The sequence below is a fragment of the Nerophis ophidion genome, linkage group LG07 (genome assembly GCF_033978795.1).
Source record: "Nerophis ophidion isolate RoL-2023_Sa linkage group LG07, RoL_Noph_v1.0, whole genome shotgun sequence".
In the NCBI taxonomy this organism is placed as follows: Eukaryota; Metazoa; Chordata; class Actinopteri; order Syngnathiformes; family Syngnathidae; genus Nerophis; species Nerophis ophidion.
This window is the reverse complement of record NC_084617.1, coordinates 60,321,143-60,347,813: the sequence shown is the minus strand read 5'-3', so window position 1 is coordinate 60,347,813 and position 26,671 is coordinate 60,321,143. Positions and strand designations below refer to the sequence as shown.

The window sequence follows — 26,671 nt, the reverse complement described above, 5'->3', positions numbered from 1 at the left end:
CTAAAGGCAGTGCCATTATGGCACTCCCCTAATATTGTTGATATGGTAAAAATCGACAGGGGCTTCGAGAGAATTGGTGCCCTGAAATCTAGGGGTCTCCTGGGAAAATTGGGGAGGTGGGCAAGTATGATACTGTCAAGCGCCGTTCATATTAAACCTGCGGGTAGCACCAACATTAAATTGTCATATCAAAGTGTGGGCCGCATAATAACGTCTCGCGGGCCGCAATTGGCCCGCGGGCCGCATGTTTGAGGCCCCTGTACTAAAGGTTTGTGTCTATTAAATCACATGCAAAAATGATAGCGTACGCCAGATCTGTGCAATTCAAGGCCCGGGGGCCGCATGCTGTACGTTAAGTATTTCAATCTGGCCCGCCGGACATTCCCAAATATTTTTTTTAGATCTTTAAGATGGAAACTGTAGCTGCCATTATGGTGTGCAGTCATGTTTTCAGATGACCTTAAGTCTTGAATTATACAAAATATTTCAATGGTTGGAATCCGCGCTTTGCATGATACAGCAGTTACTATGGTAATCTAATTAGTTACTATGGTAATCTAAGTCACAGTAGCTCAGACGAGGCATCAAGCAGTGGGGGTGGGGAGTGTTTCCACAGAGTGTCAGCCTGAAATGTGGGTGTCAGGGACAGACGTAGAAGATTTTCACATCAAAGTTCTAAAGCTTAGTTATATATCAGATTGTATATTGTATTTTTACCCTTTGCGTTAATCTTTCGCTGTTTGTCGCATTTTGCTTGATTGTAAAATATGTCGATCGAGAGGGGGTGTGACGTTCATATGTTGTAAATATTCAGTGTTTAATCGTTCATAGAAAAATGTGAAATTCCATTACGGTTTTTTGAAGGTGGTCTGTCAAAACGTTTTTAGCATTCCATCAGACATTATTGTGAGGTTTTGTATTAGTGTTCCTAAAAATAGATATACCGGTCCTCAGACACGTTTCTTTCTGTAAATTTGGCCGCCCCAGTCAAAATAATTACCCAGGCCTGGCGTACGCAAAGCTGATCCACCAAATTTACTAAACTTTGTTTTTGTTTATGGAATCCGGAAACTTAAGACTTAGAGACTTCCTTTTATTGTCATTCAAATTTGAACTTTACAGTACAAATAAGCACGGTGACACAGCGGTTATTGCATGTGCTTCACAATACAAAGGTCCTGAGTTCAATCCCGGGCTCGGGATCTTTCTGTGTGGAGTTTGCATGTTCTCCCCTTGACTGCGTGGGTTCCCTCCGAGTACTCCGGCTTCCTCCCACTTCCAAAGACATGCACCTGGGGATAGGTTGATTGGCAACACTAAATTGGCCCTAGTGTGTGAATGTGAGTGTGAATGTTGTCTGTCTATCTTTGTTGGCCCTGCGATGAGGTGGCAACTTGTCCAGGGTGTACCCCGCCGACCGCCCGATTGCAGCTGGACCCCCCGCTACCCCAAAAGGGACAAGCGGTAGAAAATAGATGGAAGGATGGATGGAGTACCGATAAGAACAAAAATGTGTTGCATTAGCTCGTTGTAGTGCAGGATAAAAGAGCAATAATGTGCAGATATAAATAAATAGATTTACTGTAAAGATAAATATATTGCACTTTTTCATATGCATCCACGTTCATGGATGTATGTTATATAGTCTTTATATTCCAACGAGTTAATCCGTTTTTGGGGGGGAGTTGAGGGAATTATTTTGATGCGTTCAAGAGTCTCATGGCCTGAGGGAAGAAGGTGTTACAGAACCTGGAGGTTCTGCTACGGAGGCTGCAGAACCTCTTTCTAGAGTCCAGCAGTGAAAACAGTCCTTGGTGGGGGTGGGAGGAGTCTCTACAGATTTTCTGAGCCCTGGTCAGGCAGCGGCTTTTTGGGATTTCCCAGATAGGAGGGAGAGGAGTCTTGATGATATTTTCCACCGTCCTCACCACTCTATGCAGAGACTTCCAGTCTGAGGCACTGCAGGCTCCAGTCCAGACAGAGATGCAGTTGGTCAGTCGGCTCTCTATAGTGCCTCTGTAGCATCGGAAATATATTATTATAATCTAGCTCCTATATGGAAAAACTTTTCTTGCATTGCTTCAACTCCCACAGTACGCCTTCAGCGTGCTAAAAGTAGCTTATGTTGTCTAGATCGCGTGTCAATATGGCCTAGAAAAAGTGGTCCATATTATATTTGTATGCTTCATGTCAACAACGTAACAAAACGCCACAGGTTGGGGCATATGATGCCATAAACGTGTGGAGGGAAATGAGTGTCTCCATGGTGACAGCCGGACTACATGTAAAATCTTTGTTTAAATAGACGATATGCACCAGTCTTGCACTTGTTATCAGTATTAGTAGCTTACCCGCATCATGCCCAATAATAGTACACACTATTTTATAGTTTGCACACGCTATTTTGCACTTATTATTTGGATTTTAGTAGATCATGCTCAATGTACATCTCATTGTACATGCACTGCATGCACAGGAAAGTCAGCTGTGGTTGCTTTAAAGGCCTTTGATTGGCCAAAAGCATGTCTAGACTCCGCCATCACATACTGTAAGCGTCCAGAGAGTAGACTTATATGTGCATTTTAGTAAGACTGTGCAGGAGCAATAAATTATTGCACTCTGCTGACTGGTGTGGGTTACGGCCTTTTTATGAAGACCCAATCCCCCCTCCTGTCATTGTCCGCTGTTGGGGGGTATTTCCATCCCAGTAATTGGGCAGAACCAAGTACCCGTCTGACATGCTGAGGACACACGCAAAGATGTGACATACGCATCACTGCTTGAGAGATTGGAAGTGAAAAGCAAACAGTGCACTTAGCAGGTGATCTTCTGCAGCTACCATTTTGTAGCATACACCCTTTTGTGCACACTCCTACATCACCATAAGTCTCACAATCTATCATAAATTACTCATACCACTTCATAGTTAGGGTCCTTTTATGAAAGGTTTGTATATTAATGATGGGTTTGCCCACGCTTCAGTAATCTGGACCTGATCTACTAAAGGTTTATGTCTATTAAACCACATGCAAACTTGATAGCGTACTTAAAGCTGATCTACAAACCCCAAAACCAGTTAATTTGGGCACATTTTGTAAATTGTAAGTAAAACCAGAATACTATGATTTGTAAATCCTGTTAAACCTATATTGAAATGAATACACCGCAAAGACAAGATATTTAATGTTCAAACTGGAAAACTTTTATTTTTTGTAAATATTAGCTCACTTGGAATTTCATGCCTGCACCATGTTTAAAAAAAGCTGGCACAAGTGGCAAAAAAGACTGAGAAAGTTGAGGAATGCTCATCAAACACTTTTATTTAGAACATCCCACAGGTGAACGGGCTAGTTGGGAACAGGTGGGTGCCATGACTGGGTATAAAAGCAGCTTCCATGAAATGCTCAGTCATTCACAAGCAAGAATGGGGCGCGGGTCACCACTTTGTGAACAGATACGTGAGCAAATTGTCGAACAGTTTAAGAACAACATTTCTCAATGCCCTATTGCAAGGAATTTAGGGATTTCACCATCTACGGTCCAGAATATCAAAAGATTCAGGGAATCTGGAGAATCCACTGCACGTAAGCGATCATATTACGGACCTTCGATCCCTGCGTCAAAATCCGACATCAGTGTGTCAAGGATATCACTACATGGGCTCAGGAACACTTCAGAAAACCACTGTCAGTAACTACAGTTCGTCGCTACATCTGTAGGGGCAAGTTAAAACTCTACTATGCAAAGCGAAAGCCATTTATCAACAACACCCAGAAACGCTCTGAAATGTTTTGTGGCCGTTTGGCGTCCTTATTTAGTCTAGAACAGGGGTGCCCAAACTTGGCCCACCGGGTTGTTTTGTTTGACTCACTACAGAAGGGCTTCCCAAAAATAAATTCATATTCTTACTGACCTCTTTCAAGCTCTCACTGTTATTGTTGGCATGTCCGCAAGGCTAACTAGTTACAGGACGAATTTCACTACTTTATATATGGCGGAATAGGGCTAAACTCCTCACTTATGGTGCTCCTCTATACTCAATATCGCTGTGTTTAGCTCCTAAGCCATTGCCGTATTTTCACTTTGGCCATTGGAGGCAGAAAGTTGGATCTGGAATGTTTGTGCAAATTGGCTGTCAGAAGGGAGGCGATCACGCTGCAAAGACAGACGATGGAGAGAGAGAATATTCTGTCTGCAAACATGTCAACATATTTGGACTGTACGAAAAATTAAGTATTAGACATTTCGTTAATTCAGAAATTTCCTTTTATAATGTTCTCGCTGCTAGATAAACTTAAGGGGCCGATTAAAACAAATTCAGGTGATTCGTTTTGGTGTCTGCTGGCGTTTTTGTTAATGGCTGTGACGGGTCTCCAGCCGTCCTTGTGTGGGTTGCAGTGACACTCGATACAGGACGCATCGTAACAGGTTTGACTCTGGTTTATTCTTTCAATAAACATGTCGTCATGCCAGTCGGTCGCGTCAATGTCTAGCACGCCGGCTCTTCCTGCTCGTCGCGGCGCACCTTTCGGTGGCCGGTGGCTGCGTCTGCTGCGGGGGCTCATCTTGATCTGGGTCTCTCTTGTTGTGTGCGTTGTCTTCGTTCGCCGTGGTTTCCTCGCTTACTTCTGCCGCGATTGTTCCTCCTTCTCCCCTTTTATACTGCAGCAGAAGATGTAAGGAATGAGAGCGGGTGTGTTGCTTACGCACCTGACTCGGCTGGCTGCGGCGTCGCTCCGAGTGCGCCCCGCCTCTCCTCTCCGCCGCATGCCCCGCCTCCTGGCCGCCAGTCTGCCCTATCCCGCTGTCGGTTCGTCGGCTCCGCCTCTCCACAATGGCATCTGGAAACTTTGGAAATACATAATTATAATCTAGCTCCTATATTGAAAAAATGTTCTTGCATTGCTTCAACTCAGAGTACGCCTTCAATGTGCTAAAAGTAGTTTCTATTGTCTAGATTACGTGTCAACATAGCCTAGAAAAAGTGGTCCATGTTATATTTGTATGCTGAATGCCAACAACGTAATAAATATGATGCCATAAATGCGTGGAGGGAAATGAGTGTCTCCATGGTGACAGCCGGGCTACACGCAAAATCTCTGTTTAAATACGCGGTATGCACCAGTCATGCAATTATCAGTATTAGTAGATTACCCGCAACATGCCCATTAATAGTGCACACTAGGGTTGTACGGTATACCGGTATTCGTATGGTACCGCGATACTAATGAACCGGTCCCGCACCCCCCCTGCGCCAGTGTCGTCGCCACGTCGAGTCATTGCTGGTTTACAAGCAGACGAGCATGTCCGGCGGCACACAATCACGGAGTACTTACAAACAGACACAGTGTGAAGACAGAAAAGGGACAATGGTCGCATTCTGGCTTAAAAACTACGATAAAGGTGAAGTTATAACACTGAAAAGCCCTCAGGAAGAGGTGCTTTAAGACATGGCTAGCTAGCTAGCGGCTAACGTCCTGCCCCAGTCGGAAGTTTTTTAGCTACCTCTAAATCACTAATCCTTGTCTCCATGGCGATAAATAAAGTAAGTTTCTTACACGTATCATCCCTACAGGACAAGGAAAAACTAAACATGCTTCACTACACACCGTAGCTAACTGGTGTCAAAATGTAAACTAATGCCATTGGTGGATCTACACCTAACATCCACTGTAATGATATCAAATACACGTATCTAGTCGATAGTACTATGATTACATCGATATTTTTTGGCCTCACAACATTCGTTTTTAAAAAATGTATATTATGTTTATTAACTCAGGAAATATGTCCCTGGACACATGAGGACTTTGAATATGACCAATGTATGATCCTGTAACTACTTGATATCGGATTGATACCCAAATATGTGGTATCATCCAAAACTAATGTAAAGTATCAAACAACAGAAGAATAAGTGATTATTACATTTTAACAAAAGTGTAGATAGAACATGTTAAAAGAGAAAACAAGCAGATATTAACAGTAAATGAACAAGTAGATTAATAATTGATCTTCTACCACTTGTCCTTAATAATTTTGACAAAATAATAGAATGGAAAATGACACAAAATGTTACTGCATATGTCAGCAGAAAAATTACGAGCCTTTGTTTGTTTACTTACTACTAAAAGACAAGTTGTCTTGTTTGTTCACTATTTTATTTAAGGACAAACTTATTCTTCGATTGAAATAATAAACATGTTTAATGTACCCTAAGATTTTTTTTATTAAAATCAAGCCAATAATGCAAATGTTTGTGGTCCCCTTTGATTAGAAATGTACCGAAAAGTATCTAAATAATTTTGATACCGGTACTGGTCCAAAAATATTGGTATCGGGACAACACTAGTTCACACTATTGTATAGTTGCACACGCTAATTTGCACTCATTATTAAAATAAAGCCCATAATGCAAATTTTTGTGGTCCCTCTTGATTAGAAAAGTACCGAAAAGTATAAAAATAATTTTGGTACCGGTACCAAAATATTGCTATCAGGACAACACTAGTACACACTGTTTTATAGTTTGCACACGTTAATTTGCACTTATTATTAAAATAAAGCCAATAATGCATTTTTTTTGTGGTACACTTTGATTAGAAAAGTACCAAAAAGTATCAAAATAATTTTGGTACTATTACCAAAATATTGGTATCAGGACAAAACTAGTACACACTGTTTTTTAGTTTGCACACGTTAATTTGCACTTATTATTAAAATAAAACCAATAATGACATTTGTGTGGTCCCCTTTGATTTGAACAGTACCGAAAAATTAAAAACAATTTTGGTGCTGGTACCATTACCAAAATATTGGTATCGGGACAACACTAGTATACACTATTTTATAGTTTGCACACGTTAATTTGCACTTATTATTAAAATAAAGCCAATAATGCAATTTTTTGTGGTACACTTTGATTAGAAAAGTACCGAAAAGTATCAAAATAATTTTGGTACGGGGACAACACTAGTTCACACAATTTTATAGTTTGCACACGCTAATTTTCACTTTTTATTTTGATTGTAGTAGATCAGGCTCAATGTACATGCTCTTGTAAAGTCAGCTGTGGTTGCTTTAAAGGCTTTTGATTGGCCAAGACGAACATCACAGCCGGTGATGGTGATTTCATGTTGACAGATGTTTTTTTTGTTTGTTGCTTTTTTTACACCTAAGTGGGGTAAATGTTTTTTTTTTAAATTACATGTAACGCATGGTCATCACGGGTTATTTGTTTCGGACATGCTTAAGATGTTACAATGAGAAACTTCACAGGATTTCATTTGCAGTCAACATGTTAAAGAGTGGAAAAGGTCAGACGACAACTTTAAAGTAGTTTTAATTAAACAAATATTATCAGTTTTTGTTAAAAAAATGTAGTTTGTTTTTATTAAACCCTATAGACAATTTCTAAAGAGTGTATAACATTATTAGAAACTTCCTTCTAAGCAATCTATAACTCCTGATACACGTAGTGTTATAAGGTGATTAGCTTTGCTCAGTCCATTATTAGATATCGATGTTTTGTAAACATCAGTAGACTTGATCACGAAATAATGGGCCTTCTTTTGTGTTAGCATTAACTGTGTTTGTGTTTGCTTAGTTGGTCGATCCGCCTCATTGATTGCATTGCGGGCCGACAGCTTTCCTCTATGAGTGTGTGTCTGTGTGTCTTTGAAAGTTGTCCCAGTGTGAGCCGCATCCTTCGAACGGAGGCCAAATATCCAAACCTGTTCACGGGCAGAACATCAGTGCCACGCTACGCTTACATCTGTTACCTCCAACCGGTCCGCCTGTTCGGAATAATTTTCTCTCCTCCGCTCACACTTCCTCCCCTCCCTGACAGGCCTGCGGCTTGCAGAGCAGTTGGCTCGGCGTGAAGAGGAGGCGAAGATCCGCCATCGTCTGGGGCTGTCTCTTTGGGCCAGCGGGAATCTGGAAGAGGCCCAACATCAGGTGAAGTATTGGCTCTTCTTTCCTTAATCTGAACTCCAACTAATGTACTTAAAAGCGACCGCTTAGAACAAGCCTTGGCAATTATTGTGACTGGGGGGCCAAATTTAGAGCAAGAAACGTGTCCGAGGGCCGGTATATCTATTTTTAGGAACACTAATACAAAACATCACAATAATGTCTGATTGAATGCTAAAAACGTTTTGACAGACCGCCTTAAAAAAACGGAATGGAATTTTCAATTTTTCTATGAACGATAAAACACCCCCTCTCGATCGACATATTTTACAATCGAGCAAAATGCGACAAACAGCGAAATATGAACGCAAAGTGTTACGTCGGTTTGGCATCGTGGTACCGGGTTCGATTCCCTTGAGGAGGCGTCAAACGAAGAACACAACAAAGGTAGGGTCTAACAAATTTATTAACAAAAAGTGAGCTCTGAACAAAAACACTGGAGCTAATAAAAAGGGAAAAAAAAGATGCTAGCGTGTAAGCTAGGAAATATAAAGAACTAAGACCTGGCACGATGGAACAAAAAGTAAAAACAAAGATGATTAGCATGTGAGCTAAAGATGACAATAAGGTGGCTTAGCTAATGAGCTAGCGAGAAAAACATACCTGACGTTACTTGTTGCATGTGAGCAAATTAGAGTCCCAGAAAGAATAAACACAAGAGGCTGGCTTATAAAGAAGGGTTATTAGCTGAAGCAGGTGTGCGGACCGAGTGTAGCTGGTGAACTAATGAGTAACCATAGTGATGGACAAAACAGGAAATAAACGGGTCAGACGGAGAATGAAACAAAGATGGAAAAATAAACAACATGTGAAGATCCAAGTCACGGATCGCAACAGCAAAGGGTAAAAATACAATATTCAATCAATCAATCAATCAATCAATAAATGTTTACTTATATAGCCCTAAATCACTAGTGTCTCAAAGGGCTGCACAAACCACTACCACATCCAAGGGCAAGGAAAACTCACACCCAGTGGGACAATCTGATATATTGTCAAGGCGTGGACCATGAGATGGTTGTTTTCCTGAGATGCAAGTGAACTTGGACCGGAGATGGCGTAAAGGTAGAGACATCTTTGATTTTAACACTATAACTACAAAAAAGGCAAACAAAAGGGGCGCACAAGGGCGGAAGTACAAAACTGACTAAGGAAACAAAACTTGCACAAAGGCAGAAACTATGAACAATAAACAAAAACTTACTTGACATGGAATTGTAAACATCAATCAATCAATCAATCAATGTTTATTTATATAGCCCTAAATCACAAATGTCTCGACGGACTGTACAAACCACTACGAGTACGACATCCTCGGAAGAACCCACATAAGGGCCAGGAAAACTCACACCCAGTGGGCAAGGAGAACTCACACCCAGTGGGACGCCAGTGAAAGTGATGACTATGAGAACCTTGGAGAGGACCTCAAATGTGGGCAACCCCTCCCCCCCTACCTCCCTCTAGGGGACCGAAAGCAATGGATGTCGAGCGGGTCTAACATGATACTGTGAAAGTTCAATCCATAGTGGCTCCAACACAGCCGCGAGAGTTCAGTTCAAAGCGGATCCAACACAGCAGCGAGAGTCCCGTCCACAGGAAACCATCCCAAGCGGAGTCGGATCAGCATCGTAGAGATGTCCCCAACCGATACACTGGCGAGCGGTCTATCCTTGGTCCCGACGAGCGGCCCATCCTGGGTCCCGACTCTGGACAGCCAGTACTTCATCCATGGTCATCGGATCGGACCCCCTCCACAAGGGAGGGGGGGACAGAGGAGAAAAAGAAAAGAAGCGGCAGATCAACTGGTCTAAAAAGGAGGTCTATTTAAAGGCTAGAGTATACAAATGACTTTTAAGGTGAGACTTAAAAGCTTCTACTGAGGTAGCATCTCGAACTGTTACCGGGAGGGCATTCCAGAGTACTGGAGCCCGAACGGAAAACGCACTATAGCCCGCAGACTTTGACATGAAGCAGAGTGGAGGTAGCATGGCATGACGTGGGTAAAGGTATTGAGGATGATAGATGGTGGTGGAAGGTGATGTTGCCAGGACAAAGAACAGAAACAGACCGGCTTAAATAGCAGTGACATGATCAATGAAAATAGGTGCGAGACATGAGGAGAGGTGAAAACTAATGGATAGCCATGGAAACAAAATAAACAAGGAAGTGCAAAAACAGGAACTGAGTGTCCAAAAAACAAACTGTACATGACTAAAACAAAACATGATCACACAAACATGACATACTTTCAGTAACTAAGCTTTAGAACTTTGTTGTGAAAATCTCCTTCCACGTCTGTCCCTGACACCCACATTTCAGGCTGACACTCTGTGGAAACGCTCCCCACCCCCACTGCTTGGTGCCTCGTCTGAGCTGCTGTGACTTAGATTACCATAGTGTCAGGGTCAAAAACCATGAGACACTATATAGACACAGAAACAGAGAATAGAAGACAAACCAGTGATTGCTTTTCTCGTACGAGGAGAGTGACCTGGAGAAAGTTTGTCAGTTACAGGCTCCAATTCACTCTGAAACCTTTCCCCCACTCCCCTCGCCTTTTAATTCATTCGGGAGGCACTGCATTACATTTACACACACACAGCTGTACTAAGGGAGCAGGGGGTTATATACAGCTTTGTTGGAAACATAACACCTTTGTTGAGAACATAACACATGCAGATACAAAAGATACAGTAACTTTCCGTGTTGCTCTGTCTCATCTGCAAACTCCTCTTTGAGGTTGGCAGGTCAACGTAAGTTCAATCTAACGCCAATTTTCCTTTCTCTTCAGTTTGTCTAACACATGGGTGTCAAACTATGGCCCGCGGGCCAAATTTGGCCCGCCGTGTAATTTAATTTGGCCCTTGAGGCAATATCAAATTAACATTACAGCTGGCCCGCCGTTATTACACAGCAGCGGTGCCGCTGTAACACCGCAATTTCTCACACTTGCCAATCCTCCCGAAGTTCTGTGCCCCTCCCGAAAATCTCCCGGGGCAAGCATTCTCCAGATTTTCACCCGGGCAACAATATTGAGGGCGTGCCTTAAAGGCACTGCCTTTAGCATTCTCTACAACCTGTCGTCACATCTGCATTTCCTCCATACAAACAGCGTGCAGGCCCACTCGCATAATATATGCAGCTCTTACACACACATAAGTGAATGCAAGGCATATTTGGTCAACAGCCATACAGGTCACACTGAGGGTGGCCGTATAAACAACTTTAACACTGTTACAAATATGCGCCACACTGTGAACTCACACCAAACAAGAATGACAAACACTTTTCGGGAGAACATCTGCACTGTAACATAACATAAACACAACAAAACAAATACCCAGAACCCCTTGCAGCAGTAACTCTTTCGGGACGCTACAATATATTTTGATATTTACCTCAGAAGGCTGCAAATAGAAAAGAGGCATTACATTTGTATTTAAATTTTATTTGATAAGCCATTGATATTTTTTAATTACTATTATTATTATTTGAAGCTCGATTTTGCATGTCACTAAAAAGTTACTGTATATAAGCCTTGCTTGTTCAATGTTCAATGCAAAACTTGTTTGGGTCCCTATTAAAAGGTTAATTTGTTCAACCTTGGCCCACGGCTTTGTTCAGTTTTAAATTTCGGCCCACTCTGTATTTGAGTTTGACACCCCTGGTCTAACACAGGGGTGCCCACACTTTTTCTGCAGGTGAGCTACTTTTCAATTGACCAAGTCGAGGAGCTCTACCTCACTCATATATGTGATTTATATTTATTTATTTATGAAAGATACTTTTTTGTTAACAAGTTAAGGGTGTTTAATGATAATACAAGCATGTTTAACACATATAAATTATTTTCTTTCATGAAGACAAGAATATAAGTTGGTGTATTACCTGACTCTGATGACTTGCATTGATTGGAATCAGACAGTAGTGATGATGACATCCACATTTTCAAATGGAGAGAATATAATACCACATGAAAGTGGTTGGGTTTTGGCATCTTTTTTGTCCATACTCGTTTTTACACACTTTACAAGAAATATATTGACGGCGAACTCCGTGTCTTACTCGCTTGTGCACGCCAGCTTTCTGAGACTCTTATTTTGTTAGCGCTGGCAGGATGAAGCAGTGCTTTTGTTGTGAAGAGAGGAACTGTGCAGTCAGTCTTTGGAGTTTTGACGGCAGGTACGGCGTGAATGTCTGTTGAAATGAAAAGTGTTTCTCAGCTATTTTTTTCTTAATAATCTCCCAAGACCCTCAAGTGCAGTGAATGTCAAAAAAGTGACAAATAGGTGAAGATTGATGAGCGCTCATTTTTAGGTGTATTTTATTTTTTATATACCTGGCTGGCGAGCGACTGACACATCCTCTGCGATCGACCGGTAGCTTGTGATCGACGTAATGGGCGCCCCTAGTCTAACATGATGCATAAGCAAACAATCACATTTGAATAAAAATGAGATAACTTATTTACAATCAATCCAACACATAGTAACTAATTAATTACCACAGTAACTAATATATCATGCAAAAGCGCAGATTCCAACCATTGAACTACTTTGTATACCATATTTCTTTAAATTGCCGCCCGGCATGTAATATGCGCCTGCCTTGAATTACTGCCGGGTCAAACTCACTCTCCAAATTTATTAGCGCATGCTTACTTTTACCACCGGGTCAAATTCGTGACGTCACAAGTGACGCTTCCCTTATCGTCTTTTTCAAAATGGCGGAGGAGTATTTTGTGCTTTTACTATGTGTAAACCAGGGGTCTTGTTCCACAGCCATACAGATCACACTGATGGTTGTGATATAAAACAACATATGCACCACACTCTGTGAACCCACATCGAACAAGAATGACAAACACGTTTCGGGAGAACATCGGCTCTGTAACACATTAGAAATGCAACATAACAATTACCCAGAATGCCATGCATCCATGACTCTTGGCTATAATATTCTTATATTCTATAAGTGACCAGACATCTGAGATCAAAACTGGGAATATAATCCCAGAGAAGGGGAAAAAAACAGTCAACTATTTTGAAGTTGAATAAACAATATGATTAGGTTGTATATACATGTGTATATCCTACATAAACAATGTATGAATACATTAGATATCTATATATCTTACGGACCTATAGACCAGAGGTTCTCAAATGGGGGTACTTAAAGGTATCCCAAGGGGTACATGATGTTTTTTCAAATTTTCTAAAAATAGCAACAATTCAAAATCCTTTATAAATATATTTATTGAAAAATACTTCAACAAAATATGAATGTAAATTCATAAACTGTGAAAAGAAATGCAACAATGCAATATTCAGTGTTGACAGCTAGATTTTTTTGTGGACATGTTCCATAAATATTGATGTTAAAGATTTCTTTTTTGTGAAGAAATGTTAAGAATGAAGTTGATGATTCCAGATGGATCTCTATTACAATCCCCAAAGAGGGCACTTTAAGTTGATGATTACTTCTATGTGTAGAAATCTTTATTTATAATTGAATCACTTGTTTATTTTTCAACAAGTTTTTAGTTATATTTACATCTTTTTTTTTTAAAATAGTTCAAGAAAGACCACTACAATTGTGCAATATAAAGACAAACATTGTCAAATAAAGGTCAGTTAAAATGTATACTATATTAAGAATATGTGTACATATTCCTTAGAGCCCTGACATCTAAAAAGTACAGCACTGTTCATTGTTATGTTCATGTATTTGTTGTTTTTCATGTGTACGCACACATTAACACATACAGTATGAGATGATATCAATGAGATAAGGTAACAACATGATATAAATTGCTGATGAACTAGTTACAATGCAATATTCCATGGAAATACAATGTTAACACTTTTGTGCAAATAAGTACAGTTGCACTAGTTTTTTCAAATGTGTTTATACTGTAAAGGAATGAGTTAAATGTTTAGAATAACTGGTTAATAGTGCTATTATGAAGTGCAATGTCAGCACTGTTTTTTTTATAATAAATACATACAGCGTTTTAAAAGCATACACAATCTGTGTACATATATTAGTCTGTAGTTAAAAAGACTTGAAATGACTCGAAACCCAAAATGCAGGACTTGGGACTTGACTTGAGACTTTCCGGTATTGACTTTGGACTTGACTAGGACTTGCCTGTCTTGACTCGGGACTTGACTCGAGACTTGAGGGCAAAGACTTGCGACTTACTTGTGACTTGCAAAACAATGACTTGGTCCCACCTCTGACCACAGTAACTAATATATCATGCAAAAGCGCAGATTCCAACCATTGAACTACTTTGTATACCATATTTCTTTAAATTGCCACCCGGCATGTAATATGCGCCTGCCTTGAATTACTGCCGGGGTCAAACTCATTCTCCAAATTTATTAGCGCATGCTTACTTTTACCACTGGGTCAAATTTGTGACGTCACAAGTGACGCTTCCCCTATCGTCTTTTTCAAAATGTCGGAGGAGTTTTTTGTGCTTTTACTATGTGTAAACCAGGGGTTTTGTTCCACAGCCACACAGAGCACACTGATGGTTGTGATATAAAACAACATATGCGCAACACTCTGCGAACCCACATCAAACAAGAATGACAAACACATTTCGGGAGAACATCGGCTCCGTAACACATTATAAATGGAACATAACAATTACCCAGAATGCCATGCATCCATGACTCTTGGCTATGTTATATCCCCCCCCCCTCTCTGTACGTCGGTTGAGGTGGGCGGGGTTGGGGACGCGTGTATAATATAGCCAAGAGTCATGGATGCATGGCATTGTGGGTAATTCTTATGTTGCGTTTATAATGTGTTACAGAGCCGATGTTCTCCAGAAATGTGTTTGGTGTGGGTTCACAGAGTGTGGCACATATTAGTAAGAGTGTTAAAGCCGCAACCATCAATGTAAAAGGTATGGCTGTTGACCAAGTATGCATTACAATCTCGTATGAGAAGCAGCAAAAAGCATGCGTCTGGCCGGCACGCAGATAGCAAGGTGTGAAGGTAGGCGCGATGACATGTTGTAGAGCAGTGGTCCTCAACCACCGGGCCGCGGCCGCAGACATTTTTTTTATTAATATTTTTTTTTATCGCACTCAATTTTTTACTGCATGCCATTGGTAAGCGCAGGGGTGAGAAGAGGTTTTAAAATTTTTAGCGCCTGCTTTATTTTACCACATGCCTGGAATAAGCGCAGGGGTGAGAAGAGGTTTAAATTAATTAGCGCCACGGCGGCTATTCAAGGAAATACGGTAGTTTAAGACTAACGGTCATCTGTAAACATCAATGCACTTCATAATGGCAGCTACACTTTCCATCTTAAAGATCTAAAAAAAATTTGGGGAATGTCTGACGGGCCAGATTGAAATATTTAACGGCCGCATGTGGCCCCCGGGCCTTAATATGCCCAGGTCTGGCTTAGAAGCACACATCTGGTCTGTGTGGACAAATGAGACGAGCGCTTGAATATGCAAAAAATATAAAGTTTGCAATGTGAGTTTTCAGTAATGCCCTCGTGAAAATAGTCCAAACGGGAGGGTAAGTTTGAGGACGAGCGTCTGCTGGCAATATGCTGCGGAGTGTGTTGAGCCGGTACATGCTGTCATCTCAGCAGACAGATGACTGAAGTCTCCTTTTCTGTCTGCGTGTATTGTTGCAGTCCCAAACCTCCACACAAACACATCAGACGCACACTCCCGTTCAGCCCACTGCCCACCTGGCAGGCGTGCGATATCCTCTTAACATCTCTCGCTGCAGTCTGTCCACACATCACAGTTCTTTATACTATTTTGTTTTTCCTCCCAGCTCGCCTTTTGCCAGCAGCGGTTGCCTGCCACGTGTGTCTGTGGGGATGACATTCAGCTGCTTTCGTTTTGAAAAAAAACAATCCGTTATGATACACACAAACGGACACATGTTTTCTGAACGGACGGGCTTTCCATCTTGCCTTTCGTCTGTTTCCAATTTTCTTAAGGACCAAAGCAAGGTGGTGACTAGAAGCTGAGGAATTTTTATTCGGTGGGAGCAAATATTATCCTAGCAACAGATTTCCTTGCACATGTTTAGCTTTGCAGGGGAAAAGCCACCTTCATTGAGGCGTGTTTGAATCCGAGATTTGCCAAAAAGTACTACCGTTTTTTTCGCAGTTTTTTTCATAGTTTCGCCGGGGGTGCGACATATACTCCGGAGCGACTTATGTGTGAAATTATTAACACATTACCGTAAAATATCAAATAATATTATTTATGTCATTCGCGGAAGAGACGAAAAAAATGTCATCAATCGTCACATACACCTCAACCAATAAGAATTTGGCGGGGGAGGGTCATGGCAGAAGTGCATTGTGGGTCAAGGAATGCTAACTGCTATATGCTATATGCTACTGCCGTAGCTATTAAAAAGGATCATTTCAACGTTAGCGGTAACTTCTAAAAACTGAGAATGGCTGAACAAAAATGGCAGCGAAAAGTAAATCACTGCCATATTTGCCAACCTTGAGACCTCCGATTTCGGGAGGTGGGGGGCGTGGTCGGTGGTGGTGCCGTGGGCGTGGTTGGGGGAGGGGCGGGGCGGGGCCTCCAGCTCTGCCTGAATTTCGGGAGATTTTCGGGAGAACATTTGTCCCGGGAGGTTTTAGGGAGAGGCGCTGAATTTCGGGAGTCTCCCGAAAAATCCCGGAGGGTTGTCAAGTATGTGTACTGCAGATTACATGCTGGATGTAGTGAAATATGCAGCAGAAAACGACAAGAGGAAGCGGTGCATACCTTTGGAGTTGGCAGAGTTGTTTAGAAGCGACATCGAGGAAGAAGATTTCATGGGATTTATCGATTAGGAGTGACAGATTGTTTGGTAAACGTATAGCATGTTCTATATGTTATAGTTATTTGAATGACTCTTACCATAATATGTTACGTTAACATACCAGGCACCTTCTCAGTTGGTTATGTATGCGTCATATAAGGTACACTTATTCAGCCTGTTGTTCACTATTCTTTATTTATTTTAAATTGCCTTTCAAATGTCTATTCCTTGTGTTTGATTTTATCAAATAAATTTCTCCCAAAAATGCGACTTACACTCCAGTGCGGCTTATATATGTTTTTTTTTTCCTTCTTTATTATGCATTTTCGGCCGGTGCGACTTATACTCCGGAGCGACTTATAAAGCGAAAAAAAAACGGTAATCTGCATCCATCCCATCCATTTCCTACCGCTTATTCCCTTTGGGGTCACGCTGGTGCCTATCTCAGCTACAATCAGGCGGAAGGCGGTGTACACCCTGGACAAGTCGCCATCCCATCGCAGGGCCAACACAGATAGACAGACAACATTCACACTCACATTCACACACTAGGGCCAATTTAGTGTTGCCAATCAACCTATCCCCAGGTGCATGTCTTTGGAAGTGGTTGGAAGCAGGAGTACCCGAAGGGAACCCACAAAGTCACGGGGAGGACATGCAAACTCCACACAGAAAGATCCCAAGCCCGGGATTGAATCCATGATTACTCAGGACCTCCGTATTGTGAAGCAGACGCACTAACCCCTCTTCCACCGTGCTGCCCAATGTAGAAACCGTTTGTCTATAATTCTGATCAATAGTCAGATTTATTGCGATCTGTTTTGCAAAACTGACATTTCTTACCTACCTTACCCCCGGCCGAGTCATACCAAAGAATATAAAAATGAAACCCATTACCTCCCTGCTTGACATGTAAATAAGACCTCCCACAAAATGACACATCCTGGAAAGATAGTCAGAAAGCGGCTGAAAGATGGTCTGCAAAAGAATCCACGCACAATTTTGACCAAAGCACAATTACATGTTATGTATACTGCAAAAACTCAGTGTTCAAAAACAAGAAACAAATTTACAAAAATGAGGGGTATTTTATTTGAACAAAGCCAAATTATCTGCCAATAGAACAAGAAAATTCGGCTTGTCAAGACTTTCCAAAACAAGTAAAATTAGCTAACCTCAATGAACCCAAAAATACCTTAAAATAAGTATATTCTCACTAATAACAAGTGCACTACTGTATGACTACGTATTTTATATTGTTTCATTGAAAATAAAACAGCAAAGTCCATTTGGCTGTCATCTGTTTTAATTATGAGACGCAATTGTGTCAAAGTTATGATTTTTTTTTTTTCACTGCTTGAAATAAGAAATTATTACTTTAAAAAAGGTAGTTTTATACTTGTGAGTGTTGATGACACAGCTTTGCAACACTTGATATTCTAGTTTCAAGCATGTTTTACTCAATATAGGTCATAACATCTCAGAAACAAGCTGTAATATCTTACTGAGATCATTTAGGACCAAAACCCTCAAAACAAGTAAAAAAAAAAAATGTGAGAAAAGTTATCTTATCAGACAGAAAATAAGCAAATATCACCCTTATTTAAGATATTTAATCTTAATTAGATTTCAGTTTTTGCATTGTGGATCCGAAGTTTTAAATGTGTACATAACGTCATAATATGACTCCTTTATTGCAGTGGCTCAGTCTGAAAGGATGTATTGCACATTTAAAGATAATTTCCAAGTTCTTGCATTGATAATGCCTTAAGAAAGCACTCAACCACCAACTGATGACACAGTTGTTCTTTCCAGAGAGTCCATAATATGATGTAAAAACAAAACAATTGTTATAAACTCCGTCCCCATCTTCTAGGGACATCATGTTTTACGTTTGTATTTCTCCACCTCAAAATATGCTGATTGAAGCCACATGGCTTTTATGCAATCCAGTAATGCAGCCTGCCTTACTGAGCCAAGGCATATATTTCACAATAGAAAAACCTCACCATCAAGCGAGCCATGACTTATTCTTTTGATGAATGGCAACAGGTGGATCCAGAGATTAATGATGTACCTTCTGCCATCTGGTGGAAGAACAGTTAATTGTTCTGCCCGTCAGAATGTGCTGCTGGTTGGATAGATCAGTGGTTCTCAACCTTTTTTCAGTGATGTACCCCTGTGAAATTTTTTTTTAATTCAAGTACCCCCTAATCAGAGCAAAACATTTTGGTTGAAAAAAGGGGATAAAGAAGTAAAATACAGCACTATGTCATCAGTTTCTGATTTATTAAATTGTATAACAGTGCAAAATATAGCTAATTTGTAGTAGTCTTTCTTGAACTATTTAGGAAAAAGGTAGAAAGATAACTAATAACTTGTTGAAAATAAACAAGTGATTCAATTATAAATAAAGATTTCTCTGACGCTTGACTGGCATCCTGGTGCGGGTGGCGCTCTTTCAGGGTGCAGATTGGGCACGGACACAGCGTAAAGGTAAGAACTATTGGTTTATTAAAACTAAAAACGGACAAAGAACAGAAACAACTTGCACTTGGCACAAAAGGCAAAACAAAGCGCTAGCATGGGAGCTAGGAAACACAAACGGCTAAGCACGGAAGCTAGCGAGTCCAGAAATAGACAGCCGAGTCGTCAATTGTGAAACACTAACTGTATGCGACACAAAGCTACGAGGAGAGGACGAGTGAACGGAAAAGGCAGGCTTGAATACAGAACGAAATTACCAACAGGTGCGCGTCAGGAAACAAGTAGCAGTTGGAACTAATATGAAACCATGTTAACCAGAATAAACAAGGAAGAGCAAAACTAGGGATCGGAATAGTCCAAAAACAAACAGAAAACACAAAAGGACTTAAAAACCAAAACAATATATGATCTGGGCGGCGGATCATAACAGATTTCTACACATAGAAGAAATCATCAACTTAAAGTGCCCTCTTTGGGGATTGTAATAGAAATCCATCTGGATTCATGAACTTAATTCTAAACATTTCTTCACAAAAAAAGAAATCTTTAACATCAATATTTATGGAACATGTCCACAAAAATTTAGCTGTCAACACTGAATATTGCATTGTTGTATTTTTGAGCTGCAACCTTATCGTGGTAGAGGAGTTTGCGTGTCCAAATGATCCTAGGAGCTATGTTGTCCGGGGGCATAAAGCCCCCTGGTAGGGTCTCCCAAGGCAAACAGGTTCCAGGTGAGGGATCAGACAAAGAGCAGCTCGAAGACCTTTCTGAAGAAGAAAAAGCATGGACCCAGATTTCCCTCGCTGGGACGCGGGTCACCGGGGCCCCCCTCTGGAGCCAGGCCCGGGGGTGGGGCACGATGGCGAGCGCCTGGTGGCCGGGCCTGTTCCCATGGGGCCCGGCCGGGCACAGCCCGAAGAGGCAACGTGGGTCACCCCTCCAATGGGCTCACCACCCATAGCAGGGGCCATAGAGGTTGGGTGCAATTTGAGCCGGGCGGCAGCCGAAGGCAGGGCACTTGGCGGTCCGATCCTCGGCTACAGAAGCTAGCTCTTGGGACGTGGAACGTCACGTCACTGGGGGGAAAGAGCCTGAGCTAGTGCGCGAAGTCGAGAAATTCCGGCTGGATATAGTCGGGCTCACTTCGACGCACAGCAAGGGCTCTGGAACCACTTCTCTCGAGAGGGATTGGACCCTCTTCCACTCTGGCGTTGCCGACAGTGAGAGGCGACGTGCTGGGGTGGCAATTCTCAAAGCCTGTACGTTGGAGTTCAACCCGGTGGACGAAAGGGTAGCCTCCCTCCGCCTTCGGGTGGGGGGACGGGTCCTGACTGTTGTTTGTGCTTAAGCACCAAACAGCAGTTCAGAGTACCCACCCTTTTTGGGAACACTCGAGGGAGTACTGGAAAGTGCTCCCCTGGGTGATTCCCTTATCCTACTGGGAAACTTCAACGCTCACGTTGGCAAGGACAGTGAAACCTGGAGAGGCGTGATTGGGAAGAATGGCCGCCCGGATCTGAACCCGAGTGGTGTTTTGTTATTGGACTTTTGTGCTCGTCACAGTTTGTCCATAACAAACACCATGTTCAAGCATAAGGGTGTCCATATGTGCACTTGGCACCAGGACACCCAAGGCCGCAGTTCCATGATCGACTTTGTTGTGTCATCGGATTTGCGGCCTTATGTTTTGGACCATCGGGTGAAGAGAGGGGCGGAGCTTTCTACCGATCACCACCTGGTGGGGAGTTGGCTGCGAGGGTGGGGGAAGATGCCGGACAGACCTGGAAGGCCCAAACGCATTGTGAGGGTCTGCTGGGAACGTCTGGCAGAGTCTCCTGTCAGACAAAGTTTCAATTCCCACCTCCGGAAGAACTTTGAACATGTCACGAGGGAGGTGCTGGACATTGAGTCCGAGTGGACCATGTTCCGCACCTCTATTGTCGAGGCGGCAGATCGGAGCTGTGGCCGCAAGGTAGTTGGTGCCTGTCGGGGCGGCAATCCTAAAACCCCTTGGTGGACACCAGCGGTGAGGGATGCCGTCAAGCTGAAGAAGGAGTCCTATCGGGTTCTTTTGGCTCATAGGACTCCAGAGGCAGTGGACAGGTACCGACAGGCCAAGCGGTGTGCAGCTTCAGCGGTCGCGGAGGCAAAAACTCGGACATGGGAGGAGTTCGGGGAAGCCATGGAAAACGACTTCCGGACGGCTTCGAAGCGATTCTGGACCACCATCCGCCGCCTCAGGAAGGGGAAGCAGTGCACTATCAACACCGTGTATGGTGCGGATGGTGTTCTGCTGACCTCAACTGCGGATGTTGTGGATAGGTGGAAGGAATACTTCGAAGACCTCCTCAATCCCACCAACACGTCCTCCTATGAGGAAGCAGTGCCTGGGGAATCTGTGGTGGAATCTCCTATTTCTGGGGCTGAGGTCGCTGAGGTAGTTAAAAAGTTCCTCGGTGGCAAGGCCCCAGAGGTGGACGAGACCCGCCCGGAGTTCCTAAAGGCTCTGGATGCTGTGGGGCTGTCTTGGTTGACACGACTTTGCAGCATCGCGTGGACATCGGGGGCGGTACCTCTGGATTGGCAGACCGGGGTGGTGGTTTCTCTTTAAGAAGGGGGACGGGAGGGTGTGTTCCAACTATCGTGGGATCACACTCCTCAGCCTTCCCGGTAAGGTTTATTCAGGTGTACTGGAGAGGAGGCTACGCCGGAGAGTCGAACCTCGGATTCAGGAGGAACAGTGTGGTTTTCGTCCTGGTCGTGGAACTGTGGACCAGCTCTATACTCTCGGCAGGGTTCTTGAGGGTGCATGGGAGTTTGCCCAACCAGTCTACATGTGCTTTGTGGACTTGGAGAAGGCATTCGACTGTGTCCCTCGGGAAGTCCTGTGGGGAGTGCTCAGAGAGTATGGGGTATCGGACTGTCTTATTGTGGCGGTCCGCTCCCTGTACGATCAGTGCCAGAGCTTGGTCCGCATTGCCAGCAGTAATTCGAACACATTTCTAGTGAGGGTTGGACTCCGCCAAGGCTGTCCTTTGTCACCGATTCTGTTCACAACTTTTATGGACAGAATTTCTAGGCGCAGTCAAAGCGTTAAGGGGTTCCGGTTTGGTAACCGCAGGATTAGGTCTCTGCTTTTTGCAGATGATGTGGTCCTGATGGCTTCATCTGACCGGGATCTTCAGCTCTCGCTGGATCGGTTTGAAGCCGAGTGTGAAGCGACCGGAATGAGAATCAGCACCTCCAAGTCCGAGTCCATGGTTCTCGCCCGGAAAAGGGTGGAATGCCATCTCCGGGTTGGGGAGGAGACCCTGCCCCAAGTGGAGGAGTTCAAGTACCTAGGAGTCTTGTTCACGAGTGGGGGAAGAGTGGATCGTGAGATCGACAGGCGGATCGGTGCGGCGTCTTCAGTAATGCGGACGTTGTACCGATCCGTTGTGGTGAAGAAGGAGCTGAGCCGGAAGGCAAAGCTCTCAATTTACCGGTCGATCTACGTTCCCATCCTCACCTATGGTCATGAGCTTTGGGTCATGACCGAAAGGATAAGATCACGGGTACAAGCGGCCGAAATGAGTTTCCTCCGCCGTGTGGCGGGGCTCTCCCTTAGAGATAGGGTGAAAAGCTCTGCCATCCGGGAGGAACTCAAAGTAAAGCCGCTGCTCCTTCACATCGAGAGGAGCCAGATGAGGTGGTTCGGGTATCTGGTCAGGATGCCACCCGAACGCCTCCCTAGGAAGGTGTAGAGGGTACGTCCAACCGGTAGGAGGCCACGGGGAAGACCCAGGACACGTTGGGAAGACTATGTCTCCCGGCTGGCCTGGGAACGCCTCGGGATCCCCCGGGAAGAGCTAGACGAGGTGGCTGGAGATAGGGAAGTCTGGGTTTCCCTGCTTAGGCTGTTGCCCCCGCGACCCGACCTCGCATGCTGGATTTTTTTTTTCACAATTTATGAACTTACATTCATATTTTGTTGAAGTATTATTCAATAAATACATTTATAAAGTATTTTTAAATTGTTGCTATTTCTAGAATTTAAAAAAAAAATCTCACGTACCCCTTGGCATACCTTCAAGTACCCCCAGGGGTACGCGTACCCCCATTTGAGAACCACTGGGATAGATGAATAAAATATACATTGTTTGTAGTGTAATGCAGTCCAAAAAATTTTTTAAACAGATTAATGACACTTTTACTTTAAATGAAATACTGTAATTAAACAATTAATTACTGGTTTACAAAATGTATATTAACTTTACAAAAAAAAACTGTATTTTGACACAGGTGCAATTTTATTGTCAGAATGTCTTACACAGGGGCGTTGGACAAAGTTCTGCGCCCCCACACACAAGACTCCTGTAGGTTCCCCCATCTCACCCTAAACCCAAGAACGCTACCCCCATACACACAACCAATTATTGCATGGATTTGGTTGAAACTATCATTTTAAAACACATGTAAATAACATGTCTTGAACATATCTAGATAACCCTCCTGACATTTGGTTTGTTTAAACAAAAGAATGTTGTTGTTTTTGCGCAAAAGTGCCAACAAATTCAACATAAAGTGTCCAGAATATGATTAAAAGAAAATAATCATAAAACCGTCCATTTTTCATTAAAAGGCCACCTCCTCGCAGGGCCACTCACATTTATCCATTTTCTACAACTTGTCCCTTTCTGGGTCGCGGGGGGGGGGGATTGATGAAGCCTATCCCAGCTGCATTCGTGCGGAAGGCAGGGTACACCCTGGACAAGTCGCCACCTCATCGCAGGGCCAACACAGATAGACAGACAACATTCACACTCACATTCACACACTAGGGCCAATTTAGTGTTGCCAATCAACTTATCCCCAGGTGCATGTCTTTGGAAGTGGGATGAAGCCGGAGTATCCAGAGGGAACCCAAGCATTCACGGGGAGGACATGCAAACTCCACACAGAAAGTACCTGACCCCGGGATTGAACCCTGACCACTCAGGACCTTCGTATTGTGAGGCAGACGCACTAACCCCTCTTCCACCGTGAAGCCCAGATTACTATACAGATACATATATTGCACTTTTGCATATGCATCCAGGTTTATGGATTTATGTTATATTGTATTTATATTCAAGCTAGTTAATCCATTTTTGGGGAGAATTGAGGAGATTATTATGTGTTCAAGAGTCTTATTTATGGCCTGAGGGAAGAAGCTGTTACAGAACTTGGAGGTTCTGCCATGGAGGCTACGGAACCTCTTTCTATAGTCCAACAGTGAAAACAGTCCTTGGTGGGGATGAGAGGAGTCTCTGCAGATTTTCTGAGCCCTGGTCAGGCAGCGGCTTTTTGCCATCTCCTGGATAGGAGGAAGAGGAGTCCTTAGATCTTTTCCGCCGTCCTCACCACTCTCTGAAGAGACTTCCAGTCTGAGGCACTGCAGGCTCCAGTCCAGACAGAAATGCAGTTGGTCAGTACTGATGAGAGCGACTCTGGGAGATCCAAAACAGAACAGCCCACATATTGGATAACGACAGAGAGAAAAGTTACTAAATGCCTTTAAAACCGTTGTATGTTCATCTTTTAAAGAATTTATATTTGAGGGAGTCGACAACACCGATGCAATAGCAGAATCAATGTCAGCACATGACTCCTGTTTCAATCAAAACAGTCGCTTCGGCGCTACGTCCCATCCATGAAATCCCGCCTGGCAATAATGATTGGTTCTGTTAAGGTTATAACTAAAGGTAGTGACGGCAAACAGACACCAGGTGGCAGTAGTGTACATGCATTTGATATATATATATATATATATATATATATATATATATATATATATATATATACATATATATATATATATATATATAATACTATATACAGCAGAATATATATATATATATATATAATACTACTAATAATAATAAACAATACAACTAAACTATAGAATGCTTTGTGTCAAAAACCCAAGAGTTTGTATGGTGTAAGACTATGTGAAGTATTTGATTGGAGCGTTTTACCATAAGTGTTGAAGACGCGGTGCTGTCAGACAAGGGCAAGGCAGGCAGGATTGTTCAGGGGAGGAAACAGGGTCGATAGGCAGGAGCGAGTCGTCATATTCCAGGGGTGAGCGAGGAGTCGGGAAACGAGGGTGGCAGTCCAGATCCGGGGCAACGGAAGGGAAACACTGCGGAAAACACAGGAGAACAAACAAGGATGTCAGAACACGAAGGAAAAGGCGCAGAGAGAGAGAGCATAAGCCTTACGATATCCGATAGAGAACTAAGTTCCCGCGCCGATCCTTGGGTCCACTGGTCCTTTATTGAGCAAGCCGTCATCTGTACCAGGTGAGCAGATTGGAAAATGAGTGCAGGCTAGTCGCTGCGTGGACGTGCTGCGGAGCAAGACGGAGACTGCGCGTGTGCCAAAACAGGTTCATAATTTAGTGCTATCTTGAAGGAGTTTGCATTGCCTTCGAGCCCGGATCCTTGTGTGGAGCTCAGCAAACCACAAGGATCTGGCGAGAGTCAGGTTAACTAAAGTGGTCCTCCAAATGGAACGCAGCGGTTATTGATGTGTGTGTTTCTGCTGAGGCCCTCAGTAAATCCCAGGACCCACAATTTTAATTGAAATTCATAACGCACATGTGCGGAATGAAAGCACTTGACCTTATGCGCAATGTAGAATCATTGCTATGGCGATGCGGTGACACGCATATTGACCTGTTTTGATTTTAATCAGTAAAACACGGCTACTCCCTTCAACCACTTGCCATTCATACCTTAGCGGAGCGTGAATCAATACTTTTGTGTTTACGTACATTTCAGTGCTTTTCTGCTGATTGTTTACCTTTCATATAATTTGTCAGAAGCTGGGGATCCCGAAGGGGGGAAGAAGGTATTTTACAGAAATGACTGGAGCAGCTTGTTTAGCCATCTCGCTTCACTGATTTGCTATGACATTGACATTTACTTAACATGTCAGATAAAAGCCGCGGTAGAATCGCTGACATTCTGGATCCACGTCAGTGTTGCCTGTGTAGCACAGGTCACCGCGGACACGCCGCATCTGGGACTGTCACCAAGCCAAGATGCTTTGAGAAATGAGTTTCGGTTTTGAAGGGGTTGTCTGCAAAAAAAAAAAAAAAATGGTATAGCAGTGCAGCAATCAGCCCACAGCTCTATCAGTGGAATCACCCAGGGACCGGCGGCTTCTCCTACTCGCACTAATGCAGCACAGCTCACAGATTCTCCACTCATCTCTACTTTTCACTCCCTCTGACAAACTTTGCTGCATGACCTTGGGATATTCCAAACACACACGAGTCTCCTCAAAATGATACTTTCCCTCTCTGATAAAAAAATGCGCGGTGTTGATACAATTAATTTCGCTGTAATTTCACTGCAGCTTTGATCAAGCAGTG

General features: G+C 43.0%; 1 protein-coding gene and 1 long non-coding RNA gene across 4 annotated transcripts in view; one reads left to right on the top strand and one right to left on the bottom strand.

The window, feature by feature from the left end:
* Positions 1 to 26,671, top strand: part of LOC133556628 (tetratricopeptide repeat protein 28-like) — a 655,127-nt gene that overhangs the window by 574,889 nt on the left and 53,567 nt on the right. For all 3 annotated transcript variants that reach the window (XM_061906744.1, XM_061906745.1, XM_061906746.1), the window contains one exon: positions 7,850 to 7,959. In XM_061906744.1, coding sequence (XP_061762728.1) covers positions 7,850 to 7,959 — 110 coding nt within the window. The remainder of the gene's footprint in view (positions 1 to 7,849; positions 7,960 to 26,671) is intronic.
* LOC133556632 (uncharacterized) overlaps positions 23,633 to 26,671 on the bottom strand; it is an 8,494-nt gene continuing 5,455 nt past the window's right edge. Inside the window, exons 2-4 of the long non-coding RNA XR_009807562.1 lie at positions 25,515 to 25,586; positions 25,269 to 25,435; positions 23,633 to 24,740 (exon numbers count right to left, since the gene is read on the bottom strand). This is a non-coding gene — a long non-coding RNA (uncharacterized LOC133556632). The remainder of the gene's footprint in view (positions 24,741 to 25,268; positions 25,436 to 25,514; positions 25,587 to 26,671) is intronic.